The following is a 12,132-nucleotide window of genomic DNA, read 5'->3' as shown; positions in this document are numbered from 1 at the left end:
AGTGCCAGCAAAGTCTCAAACTCAACCCTGGCAAAATGATTATATTGCAAACTGAGGAGAAGAAACAGAAGTGAGGCAAGAAAATTCAGAAATATCAGACAGTGAGTATAAATTACAACCTCTTACAACTTCCATCAGCATAAAATCAGCCACAGTCATAGGAGAGTTGGTAAAACTATCATAGCAAAGTTGATAAAACTTTTGGCAACACTTTTCTGTAAGAAAAAGTGACCACTTTGCTTCTCCCTACCCAGAGCACCGACCCATGAGCAGCTTAACCCACTTCTGCTTTACTCCCAGTGTTTGACTTGCACCTCCTTCCCATATCACTACAAATCTCAGGGAAACGGGGCAGGAGAGCTGCCAGGAGCACTGCAGAGCCACAGGGTTGGGATCTGTGTCCTTCCCAGTGTGGCAGCACCTCCTTCCCACAGATCCCAGCCTTTGGAGCACACCCAGAGCCTGCTCCAAGCTGGAATGTCCCCAGCTCTCTGCCCAAATCAGATGCTGCTGCATAATTAATCCCTCCTTGAAAGCAGTGAGGAAACCCACAGCAAACAAACAAAAAGGCTCGGATATGAACAACCAAAAAAGGGCCCGAGGAGTTCAAACACTCCTGAGTTAGCTAATCCCTGAAGGGGATGCTCATTTTCTGAATATTTATGTCCCCATCTGCCATAGCTGGGCTATGAAACACCAACTACCCCCCCAAATAAAAAGGCCTGAAATTACAACCAGTAAATGCTTGAACTGCATTTAGGCTCTGAACTTTTTCCCCACGCTGAAAACATTTTTAACTAAATTAAAAAAAAAAAATAAACAACAAAAAACAAACAACCCACAGGCTACGAAATCAACTCCAAAACCGAAATCAACTCGAAACATTTCCCTTCTTGCCCTGGGAGATGATTCAAAGCTTTGCTGAAGGGACCCTAAAAACTCACCATTGTCTCCTGGTGGGATCAAATGCTTTGTCCATGAGGGAGCCGGGGTAGATGCGCAGCACCCCATTGGGGGTTGCTATGTAACGCCTGACAATGTAACTGTTGAGGCCACTGATCTCCATCTGGGTCATCCATTCATCCGTGCCGTGACTGGTTGCCATTACTTCATTCCTGACAGAGAACTGCAAAACAAAGGCAGAGCTGGCAGGGTTCCTGCAGCCCTTGCATGGCAAGATAATAAAAGCTTCCCCGAGAGCCACCGGGGATCATCGCGGCTCAATTACGTGGTTCAAGGCTTCTCACACCAGACATTCCAAGCAGATTATTAGAATGAAATACTGGTGGTGTTATCTCTGTGGCTTTTCTTAACTTGGAGTAAATATAAATATTGTGCTTCTCGCACAGAAAATAGAGATTTCTCAGTTGTGTGCCTAGGAACAACAAGGTGCTTCTGCTAAGAACTTAGCGTGGTTTTAACTTTTCTAGTGTTTCTTTCAACAAAGTTCTGGCCCCCTCCTCTCTCCACTCTTAGATCAGTTGTTGGGATGGAATTCCAGGCTGGGAGGGTGAGGCTGTCCAGAGGAGTTGTGGCTGCCCCTGGATGCCTGCAAGTGTCCAAGGCCAGGTTGGGGTGATGCCTTTTTTGGGGCTTACCTAAAAACAGAGGCCAGACAAAATGAAGGGAATAAAAAGCAGTTCTATTTACTGAAGGGCCTTCAGGTACCTTTAGGGTAGACAAAGCCCCCAGGGGCTGCACACAAAATGGACCATGGGACACAAATTTTCACACTTTTATAAGTTTGGCCCATTTGCGTATTGGGGATTAATCCTCCAATTACAGCTTCAGGTAATGAAGTCATTCACCCCGAGTTTGCTGCCCCCAACTCATTTTTGTTTCCATCTCTCAGGGCCTGAGGCAGTGAGGAGTCCCTGATTGCCAGGCCTGGAGAGGAATTGTTGAGTCTGCCCAAAATGGGACAGCAGCAGCTCACACTGAATATGGAGTTTAGAGTTGTGCACTAAAGAAGTGCAGGATCACAAATACAGAAAACCAGAAAAGCCAAAATCCCGAGGCATCAGGAGCACCCTGGGCTAATGGAAGGTGCATCCATAGCAGGGATGGGATGGGATGGGATGGGATGGGATGGGATGGGATGGGATGGGATGGGATGGGATGGGATGGGATGGGATGGGATGGGATGGGATGGGATGGGATGGGATGGGATGGGATGGGATGGGATGGGATGGGATGGCATGGGATGGCATGGCATGGCATGGCATGGCATGGCATGGCATGGCATGGCATGGCATGGCATGGCATGGCATGGCATGGCATGGCATGGGCTCTGAGGTCCCTCCCAGTGCGAAGTGCTGGGGTTTGGGCACTGCAGAGCAGCCCGGGTGCTGTGCCCACCTTGAGGCCGGGGTTGGCGATGAGGCGCGTGTTGTCGCTCAGGTAGGCCGTGTAGTGCTCCACCATCCGCTTGGTCTCGGGCTGGCTCAGGTGCTCATAGGGGGAGGAGAAGCTGCCTGCAGACAGCATCACTGTGGGGCTCTCTGCAAACACCAAACACCAGGGATTTCAGTGTGATGAGCTCTGAGGGTGTCTGTACCACACAGGGAGGGTGTCTGTCCCTGCTGCTCTCCACACCTCAGCACACAAAGTGCCCAACTGTGGAACAGGTTTTACTGTGACTTCTGAGACCCAGAGTGAAGTTTGATAAGAGGATCCATGTTCACTCCTGAAAGAATTTTCTACTGAGGTTGTTGATATAGAAATCAAGAAAGGAGAATAAATAAGAAAAACCTGCAACTGCCTATTCCAATAAACATTTTGTCTCTCATGACCAGTGAGTAAAGTGCAAACTTCTGAGTTCTGTAAGAATATAGAAAAAGCATGCATGCCATAATAAAAACAGTTTGAACCCTTCTGAAAATGGAGTGTATTTGTATTGTCTCCATCTCAACTACAACACCCAGCTCCTGCAGGACACTCTGGACTGGGAGGGAGGGCAAACATCCATTTTTCCACCCAACCCAGAGCACTTCCCAGCAGAGTTTCATCCTAAGCTCAAGCTGAATATTAATTCCTCCCCTTCTTGCCTCAAAACACAGAAGTCACAGCATCAGCCCCCTCCTCTGATCTCCGTGTGTCATTTAATGCCTTTGTTCCCAAAGCCTCAATAATTTCTGAATTACTGCTTTCTGTGAGACTACAGAAGCTGTTTTCTTTTAAGAAAAGATGATGGGCTAAAGAAGAAATTAAGTATCCCTGTTTAGGTTAGATATCCCAGAGGAAAATGAAAATGAGCATTTTCAGTTCCAGAGAATGAACATCTGGAGAATCCCAAGTGCAGAAGAGGAGCTCCCCAATAAAAGTGCAGCTGTCTGGAGTGCTCTTCAGAACAAACTCAAAAGCAAACTTCCATCATGCAAAATCTGCAAAACCAGATAGCTTTTCCTTTTTAAAAAAGAGAAATGATCATGATGATGCAGGGCTGAGGGTTGAGAAGATCTCTTCTGAGGATGTGACCCATGGAACCCAAATTCCCTGTGTGGAATGGGCTCCAGAGGAGAAGCTGCAGTGCAGTATGTGAAGTGTTCTGCTTTTAGTCACATTCCTCTCAAACTCATCCCCACACATGTGCTGCAGCCCCCACTTCCAAACTTCTACTCCAGCTCTTCATCTGCTTCCCAGAGCAAATATTCTGATTTTGCTTTGCATGAAGTTTTCCCCCTTGACAGCTTAGTACTGCATTTTTGGGATATTCTCCATTTATATATTTCTGGATATAAGATAATCAAGATTAGGCAGCACATTAAACAAAACAAAACAAAAAATCCCTGTGTTTTAAACAACTGGCAAAGCAATTTCCAGGGGTTTGTCAGGTCCCTGCTCCGGTCTGATCTCACTGAGCAATTCTGCAGGGCTCCAAGGAGCTAAGGAAAATCTCACAACTTTGCCACTAATTCACCATGAGACCTTCAAACCCTGCTACAAGCAGAAGTATTTCATTCAGAACTTCTTATAGTACAGATATGAGGGACCTCCCAAGCTATACCTGAATATGACAGCTTGCAGTGTAGGATGTTTATGTAAAACCCCTCTGTTCTTGGGATATTTCTGGGTTTTAAATTCTCCATCTTTCCCAGACACTGGAACTGCCATGGAGATTTTCTCTTTTTCCCAGCAATGTTTGAAATCAGTCAGGAAGAGCAGAACCACTTTAGCCTATCAAAACCTGAGGGTTTTGAAGCAGGTGAGGAGGGCCTGGGAACCATCAGAGCACTGAAGTTCTCCTTCTCCCCAGCAGGCTTAACCTCTGCCTCTGAAGGTATTCAATGCTTCTGGCAGTGGAAAACTCCCATGAATCCAGAGCAAAAGAGCAGCAGAGTCCTGCACAACTGGCTGGGACTTCATCCTACTCTGGTACTGCTCAGGGAGGTGCTTTAGAGCCAGGAGAGGACTTGGGTTAAGCTTGCTGAGACACCTCCACTGCTCCCACTGCACTGCCAGGGACCCTGCTGGACTCCCAGGGCATTTATCCCCCACTCTGACCAGCAGCCCCACTCATTCATCCTGCAAGAAGTGAATTTGTTGGTTAAAACCTGGTGCTGATGGTAGCAAAGTTATGGATTCAATCCCTGGATAGGCCCTTCCCTCCAGAGCTGGGCTCCATGATCCCTGTGGGACCCAGCTCAGGCTCTGCTGTGATCCTGGAAGAGCTCAGCCCTGAGCAGGCCACTGTGACCAAGGAGAGCTGTGAGAAGGAAAAAGCTGATCAGAAAACCAGCCTTGGAAACAAAACCTTCTCAAGGGAAGAGTATTTCCCATGTATGGTGAGAAGAGCTTTACTTTGAGCTGCCACACTCTACAGAGACACACAGGAGGTGTGACAGTGCCAGGGTGGCTCAGGCTGGGCACCAGCAGGAATTTCCCCATGGAAAGGGTGGAACTGCCCAGGGGGTTTGGAGTGCCCATCCCTGGAGGTGGCACTGAGCTGCCACACTCTACAGAAACACACAGGAGGTGTGACAGTGCCAGGGTGGCCCAGGCTGGATATCAGCAGGAATTTCCCCATGGAAAGGGTGGTCAGGCACTTGAACTGCCCAAAGAGGTCTGGAGGTGGCACTCGGTGCTCTGGGCTGGGGACAAGCTGGGGACTGGGCACAGCTGGGAGTGGCTCCTGGAGGTTTTCCCTAGGCTGGGTGCCCCTGAGGTGGCCAGGCCAGGCTGGCAGAGCCCTACCCAGGGTGGCCAGCTGCTTGAAGTGCAGGCAGGCATTGGGCTGGCCCAGCAGGTCCAGCCTGTGGTAGAGCAGTTTGCTGCTGGGGACAGTGTTGAGGTTCTTCAGCTGCTTCACGGGGATTTCTGGCTGGATCACCACCACACACAGGATGAAGGATGTGTCCTGCACCTGCAAAACACCAGCCAGTCACCAAACAGAACCAAAGTGTGGGGGACGAACAGAATTCCTGTCTCAGAACCACTGAGTTCTACAAAATAAACTTTGCCGCAGTTAACACAGAAAATAAAAATACTGCATTTTTTTTTTCCTGAAAACCAAACCAGACTTTCATTTTGTTGCTCAATTAGCAATAATTTCTAATTCTAACACTGTTTCATGGTCATGTTTTGTCACTAACAGAGGAAAGGCTGCAGGTTTCCAGTTGCTGGACACACACTGGTGTTACCTTTATGGAGAGTACAGACAAATTAACTCTCAAATGCAAGATTTTATTATTTCCACTCTTAATTGTGTGTTGCATGTCCACATGTTTTACTAGTTTGGGTATTTTAAGGACTCTAAATTACACCAGAGCAGCAAACCTAGGAGTGTCCCAGCTGCTCTGCAAAGGGAGTTTGGTATTAAATGCATTGTTACAATCTTAGCAAATCAGCTCCAGACACCTTCCTGTGTGAATTTCTGTTAAACAATGACAGATTTAATCTCTTAAAACTGCTCAGCTTAATCCTTTAGGTTGGATTTAACTTAACACTGTGAAATGATCCACAAGTACCTTCTTGAGTTTGTTGGCACAACGCAACCGATTCTTGCTGGCATCGGTGAATTCACCTGGATTATGTTTAACCTCAGATTCCATTTTAACCCCAAGGCTGAGATTAGTGACCAGACATTCCCAGACTGAAGGAAGGACAGCAGCAGAGCCATGAATTCCCTCTCTGCCATCCCACACTTGTTGTCCTCACCATTTTCCAGGCATAGCTGACATTGTAGGCTTCTTTCCCAATTTCCCTCAGCTTGTTGACGTGCCAGGACAGCGAGGAGTTCACAGGAACTGTGATGATCTGGCTGCCCAAGGGAATGCTGCCGTGGCAGATAAAACATCCAGCAGTTTATTAAACACTGAGCAAAACTGTTAGGACTTCAGCAAAATCCTTCTATTGTGTGTTTATACAATTATCATAAGAATTGAAGGAATTGACTGTTATTTGTGCTTGGTGAAGGAAAGCCTGTGTGTGTGCTGCAAATGCACTTATGCACCCTCACATTCTGAGCTTAAAAACTCTCAGAATAGGCAAAGGATAAAGAAAAAACCCAGACCAAATAGTAGGAAATCTTCCTGACAGGGAAGAGAGAGATTAGAAGGAATATTCCACAGATCAGCTGGGAAACACCACATAACAAATGACAACTGAAAAAGTTAGAGGGAAAATCAAACCAAAATTGCTAATGGGGAAAAAAAATCCATCCAAGAATCCAGATATTGTAGGAAAAGGAATTTTACCTTATATACTCTTAAACTCCTCTAGAAATACTGAAATACTCCCAGTGCTGCATCCATTCCTTACCTGAGGATGTTCTGGCGCACCAGCTCGAATTTGGGAATGTTCTCGTAGTGGATGATGTCTGTGTGCAGGGGGGGCTCAGACAGCAGGTAGGGCCTGGTCAGGGAGGGGTGCATCAGAGTGTACCCTAGAAAACAAACACACAGCCCCAAACGTGGAATGCATCACAAAACTGAGCCCAGGAGAGGTATTTTAGGGGGAAAAACAAATAGACAGTAATTACATAGAATTTTGGCAAGGATGGCAGTGACCAAACAATCTCGTCATCAAAGGGGCTGCAAATGAAAACCAGCTTGAAAAATTCAGCAATAAAATAAGCTGGATCAGAGGGAAAGAGCTGGGCACACACATCAACACCAGTTTTCCCTCTTTCCCAGAAAACCTTGGATGCCACAGGTGTAGGAAATCCCTACAGCAAGAGTTTCCAAGTCAGAACTCCAGGACAGAAGTTTCAAGTCATGAATCCACCTAAAATCTCCAGCAACATTCAGGCAGAACTAACCAACAACACGCAATTAAACTTTCAATAAATATTATCATTCATTCCTCAGAAATGTGAGAAGTCAGAATTGGTGGCTCGCGAGCTCAGTGGGACTGGAGGAGATGGTCTGAGTCAAAATTACCTTTATTATCAATGAGGAAGGTGTAGGATCCCAAGGAGTCCTGGTAATAGGTGACATCTTCCAAGATATAGGCAAGGTTGACATCTACTCCAACAATTCCCAGCAGGAGGTTCCCGAAGTAACAGGGCTTACTGACAGTCATTATCAGGCCTTGGAGGGAGAGAAACACCACAAAACCATCAGAAATATCCTCTGGTTCATTATTTTGAGAGGAAACAGAGCATTTTGAGATGTTACACAATTAAATATCAGAAATATCCTCTGGTTCATTATTTTGAGAGGAAACAGAGCATTTTGAGATGTTACACTGTTAAATTTTGTATCTATTCCTTGCTGGAATATGGCCAGGGAAGCTCAGCAGGTTTTTCTGTTGTGTCTGGCTGTTGTCAGCAATTCTCTCTAATTAACCTGTGTTCCTGATAGTGACCTGAAGTATATTCACCAATTTATTAGAACACACACAATTGGTGTTTGAGGGGTTGTCAGTCTCCAAGTGGATTCCTTATAGGTATAAAATAAATTTGTGTGAAAAGCCAACAGAGCATTCTCTTCCTTTAACATAATTTAATGCCATTAAAATAGGATGGAAGAAGAAGGAGGAAATGACTTTGTCCTCGTAAAGCAACAGTTGGGATGAGTTGTTTCTCATCTACTGCATAATCAGAATATTAAATCTCTGTTTAACTAAATTCCAGTATTGCCACTCTGGTTGGAATCATATCCATAATTACCCAACAGTTTGGGATTGATCTCATCCCTGAGGTGAGAACTCTGCAACACTTTCTTACTCCTTTCTTCTGAGCTTGGAAACTCAGCAGCTCTTCCCTCACCCCAATATAAAACTCATTTGCATGTACAAGCCTTTAAGTACACTCTGAAATCCCTGTAAGACAAACCCATCTATTGCATCATTCCCAATCCTTTGTTGCTCCTATTTTCCCTTGGATATGGCTTTGGGAGAGAGCAAGAACAGAGTTGAATCACTGAGGAAGGGAGCAAAAGCTCAGACTCAGATTTCCTCAGGAACAGCCTTAAATTCAGTTTGGGTCTCCAGACAGTCCAGCTGTGCTGAAGCCAAAGAGGGGCTGAGGGTCAGCTGAGGGACAATAATTAACAATAATTAACAATCTCTCCTTGTGCCATTCACAAGGCTGCTTTTATCTTGCTCTTACACAGGACTGACATGGATGCCATTCCAATCTATTTCCCTCCAGTACGAAGAATTTCTCTCCACAGATTAAATTATGGATTATTTGTTCCTGTGTACTCATACAGAGGAACAAATGTGACCACAAGAATCCAAACTAAATCTGCCAACTCCATGCCTTGTTAGCACTTTTTCCACAACTAAACCTTCTGCAGATGAAAATTCTACAGACAACAAGGCTTGGAAACACACCTAGAACCAAAATCTTGTAGGATTGTGGAAGAGGTTTTACAGGGACTTCTGAGAGCCAGAGAGAAGTTTGATAAGAGGATCCATGTTCACCCCTGAAAGAATTTCCTACCAAGGTCATTGACACAAAAACCAAGAAAGAGAGAAGGATAAATAAGAGAAGCCTGCAACTATTCCAATGAGCACTTTGTTTGTCTTTCCTTACCAATGAGTTAAGTGTAAACTTCTGAGCTTTGTAAGAATGTATAAAAGCCTGCATGCCAGAATAAAAACAGTTTGAAGCCTTCTGAAAACGGAGTGTATTTGTATTGTCTCCATCTCAACTGGGACACAGGATTACATGAATCTGGGGACAGGAAAGCAAAGAGAACCTGATCTCTGATGGCTTCACCAGAAGCCAAGGGCAGCACTCACCGTCCCCCATCTCATCCGAGAAGGGCAGGCTGAACACGGCCTCGTCGATCATCCTGTTGGGCAGGTTGGTGTAGAACCTGCCCACGGTGGTCTCCAGGTTGCTGAGCTGGTTGAGGACCATCATGCTGCCCTTGGTGACGGGCAGGGCGCTGCGGTCGGGCACGCCGTACTTGGCCGAGTTCTGCTCAGCCAGGTCCCGCAGGAAGGCCAGCTCCTTCAGCCCTGTCACCCCCTCTGCAGGGACACAAAGCACTGGTCAAACAGGCTTCATTCCCATCCAGGCCCCTGCTCCAAAGGAATGATCCATACTCTGTGTTGCAGCACTGAAAATTCCACATTCTTATTTAAGCGCTTAAAGATTGGTTTGAGGAAAATTAATTACTAACACCAAATTTAAAGAGATTGCCTCTCTCCTGCTGTTGCACAGTGCAAAAGATTTGCCATGCTGTTCACATCCCCCCTTTAAACAAAGCCCTGGGAGCAAAGAGCAGTGTGCCCCATAAATCCACAGGACAGCTCTTTGTTCTCCACGCTGGCTCGCCCACAGGCAGGACCAGGAGCAATCCTCAGCCCTGGAGATAACAGCCTTTGTTCTGCAGCTGAATCACTCCAGTTTCACACTTCACTCCAGTCCCAGGCTCAACTCCTGCACACAAATCAAAGCCTTTTGCACGCCCCAATCTCAAATGAACATTTAAATTTACAACCAAATCGTACATTGGGTTAAGCATTCACTTCCTTGGCTATTTTCAGTAATACAACAAACTGCCTTCGTGCTGAAAATGCTTTTTTGGAAAAGGAGTGGGTGATCTTCATGTTTCACTTCACTCTCAGGTTGGTTCCCAGGTTACCAAAGCTGGGTTATCATTTCAGACTTGGTCTGATCTCCCATTCACCCTCCCTGGCTGATGAAGTCACATTTAGTCCCAGCTTGCTGCCCCTGGAAGCCCCCAGGAAGGTTTGCAGTTGCAATAATTAACAAATTTAACTCAGTCTGGACAATCCAGGCCACAATATTTTGTATCCCTGCAGCTGCACTGGGATCCACAAGGATAGAGTGGCACAGCTATAAACACCAAAGTTACAACATCTGGATGCAGCTTCTGGATTAAATGTGCCAAAAATCCATGAACAAACTGTTCCCAGTAAGGCCTGGAATTACCCTGGGATGAGTTTAATAAACGAGCTGTGCTGTGCCAGGAGGGGAATTTTATGGCCTGGAAAACACAAGCATCTCTCACCATTCATGAGGGCATAAGTGAGGATCATCACTGAGTTATTGAGGAAGCTGTTCTCTTCGTTGATGACACGCAGAGTGGCTTTTTTATCCTCTTCTGAGGACTCTTTTGATGTGATCCCAGCCGAGAGATAAATGATCACCATGTCAGTATCTGAAACACAATTACAGACACAGCACAACTTTAACTCTTGTGCTGAGAGCCCTGAAATCTGCTCACAGCAGCTTCTCCCAGGGATCCACAGCCCCTCCAGGGGACGAACACGCTGCAGCCACATGGATTCCAGCCTTTGGGGTTCAAGTTTCACTCTTGGCACTCACCAAACTTCTGTTTGGTTTGGTGCCTGTTGGCCACCCAGGAGCTCTGGGCTTGCTCTCCTGAGCAAACCCCACAAGCACCCTCTGGCTTTGGAGTCATGGAATGGTTTGGGATGGAAAGGACCTTAAACCCCATCCAGTCCCACCTCCCACTGTCCCAGGCTGCTCCAAGCCCTGTCCAGCCTGGCCTTGGGCACTGCAGGGATCCAGGGGCAGCCCCAGCTGCTCTGGGCACCTGTGCCAGCCCCTGCCCACCCTGCCAGGAACAATTCCCAATGTCCCATCCATCCCTGCCCTCTGGCAGTGGCAGCCATTCCCTGTGTGCTGTCCCTCCAGGCCTTGTCCCCAGTCCCTCTCCAGCTCTCCTCAGGCACTAAGGACTCCCTGGATCCTTTTCCTCTCCAGGTGAGGAGCTTGGCTGCCTCCAGGCAGGAGCACACAGATCCAGCACCTGGAGCAGCTGCTCCAATTCCATGGAAAAGGCTCCACAAGGTCAAAACCTGCACTTTTCATCTCCTGCCCCTCTGTTCTCCTTCCACCCTGCAATCCCAAGGCACGGAGCTGCACAGGACACCCTCCATGGAGCAGGGCAGAGAAGAAAGCCTGGGAATTCTGGGAATTCTCTGGAATGTGACCTGGCTCCTCACACTTTCCCTGGAACGTGTTTTTCAGGCTGAGGATGTTCCTGGCCAAAGTCCTGCCCCAGAGCCTTTGAACACAATCCACAGCCCTGTGCTGACTCCCCAACCTGTTCCATCACATTTATCTCAGCACTGAGAGTGGTTTGTGTTTATAATGAACACACAGATCAAAATCATCCACAGGAAATCCAGAGCACTGGGCTGACGTGGTCACATCCCAACTTTCTTGTTTCACCTGGATTTTTGGTGGATTTGCTGTACTGGTTTATTAAATAGGTATCAATGCTTTCACTTGCACATTTTGTCCTCAGGGCTTCAGAACCAGATTTTGACACAAACAGGAGGTGCTGTTAATTTGGGGGAATTTCTACCTTAGTTTTCTGTAAGGACTAAAAGTAGGAATAAAAGCAAAGCCAGGTATAAAAGCAGCTTTGGGTGGAGTTTAAGGAAAATTGTTTCCTAGGCTACAGCAGAGATATTTTATCTGCAGCCAGGCATGGTGCTGCAGCCTAAATGGAGTAACAAGAGCCAGTCCTAAATCTGCATGAGGGACCAGAGCAAGCAGCTTTTGGAGCATTCTGTCACTCTTTGGGATGAGGATCTGCTGAGCAGGACTGCAGGAGGACCTGAAGCAGAAAATCCAGATGTGTTTAACAGCACAGATCTCCCACCTCACACCAGCAGTTCCCTTCTGGCTTTGCCAGTGTGAATTTGGGATTGAGGCTGTATCTCAACAGCTTCCCTGAC

The 12,132-nt window shown here is 46.8% G+C and overlaps 1 protein-coding gene across 1 annotated transcript in view; it reads right to left on the bottom strand.

Annotated features, from left to right (window-relative positions):
- The window catches only part of CACHD1 (cache domain containing 1), a 91,981-nt gene that overhangs the window by 15,875 nt on the left and 63,974 nt on the right, over positions 1–12,132 (bottom strand). The window contains exons 8-15 of the mRNA XM_071436920.1: positions 10,431–10,580; positions 9,190–9,423; positions 7,380–7,529; positions 6,760–6,883; positions 6,157–6,274; positions 5,194–5,362; positions 2,359–2,501; positions 945–1,126 (exon numbers count right to left, since the gene is read on the bottom strand). Of these exons, the coding sequence (XP_071293021.1) occupies positions 945–1,126; positions 2,359–2,501; positions 5,194–5,362; positions 6,157–6,274; positions 6,760–6,883; positions 7,380–7,529; positions 9,190–9,423; positions 10,431–10,580 (1,270 nt within the window). The remainder of the gene's footprint in view (positions 1–944; positions 1,127–2,358; positions 2,502–5,193; positions 5,363–6,156; positions 6,275–6,759; positions 6,884–7,379; positions 7,530–9,189; positions 9,424–10,430; positions 10,581–12,132) is intronic.

This window comes from Agelaius tricolor, unplaced genomic scaffold (assembly GCF_023055355.1).
Source record: "Agelaius tricolor isolate 1412-34295 unplaced genomic scaffold, bAgeTri1.0.p SCAF_11, whole genome shotgun sequence".
Taxonomy (NCBI): domain Eukaryota; kingdom Metazoa; phylum Chordata; class Aves; order Passeriformes; family Icteridae; genus Agelaius; species Agelaius tricolor.
Note: the sequence above shows the minus strand (reverse complement) of the source record. Positions and strands in the feature narration are given on the sequence as shown.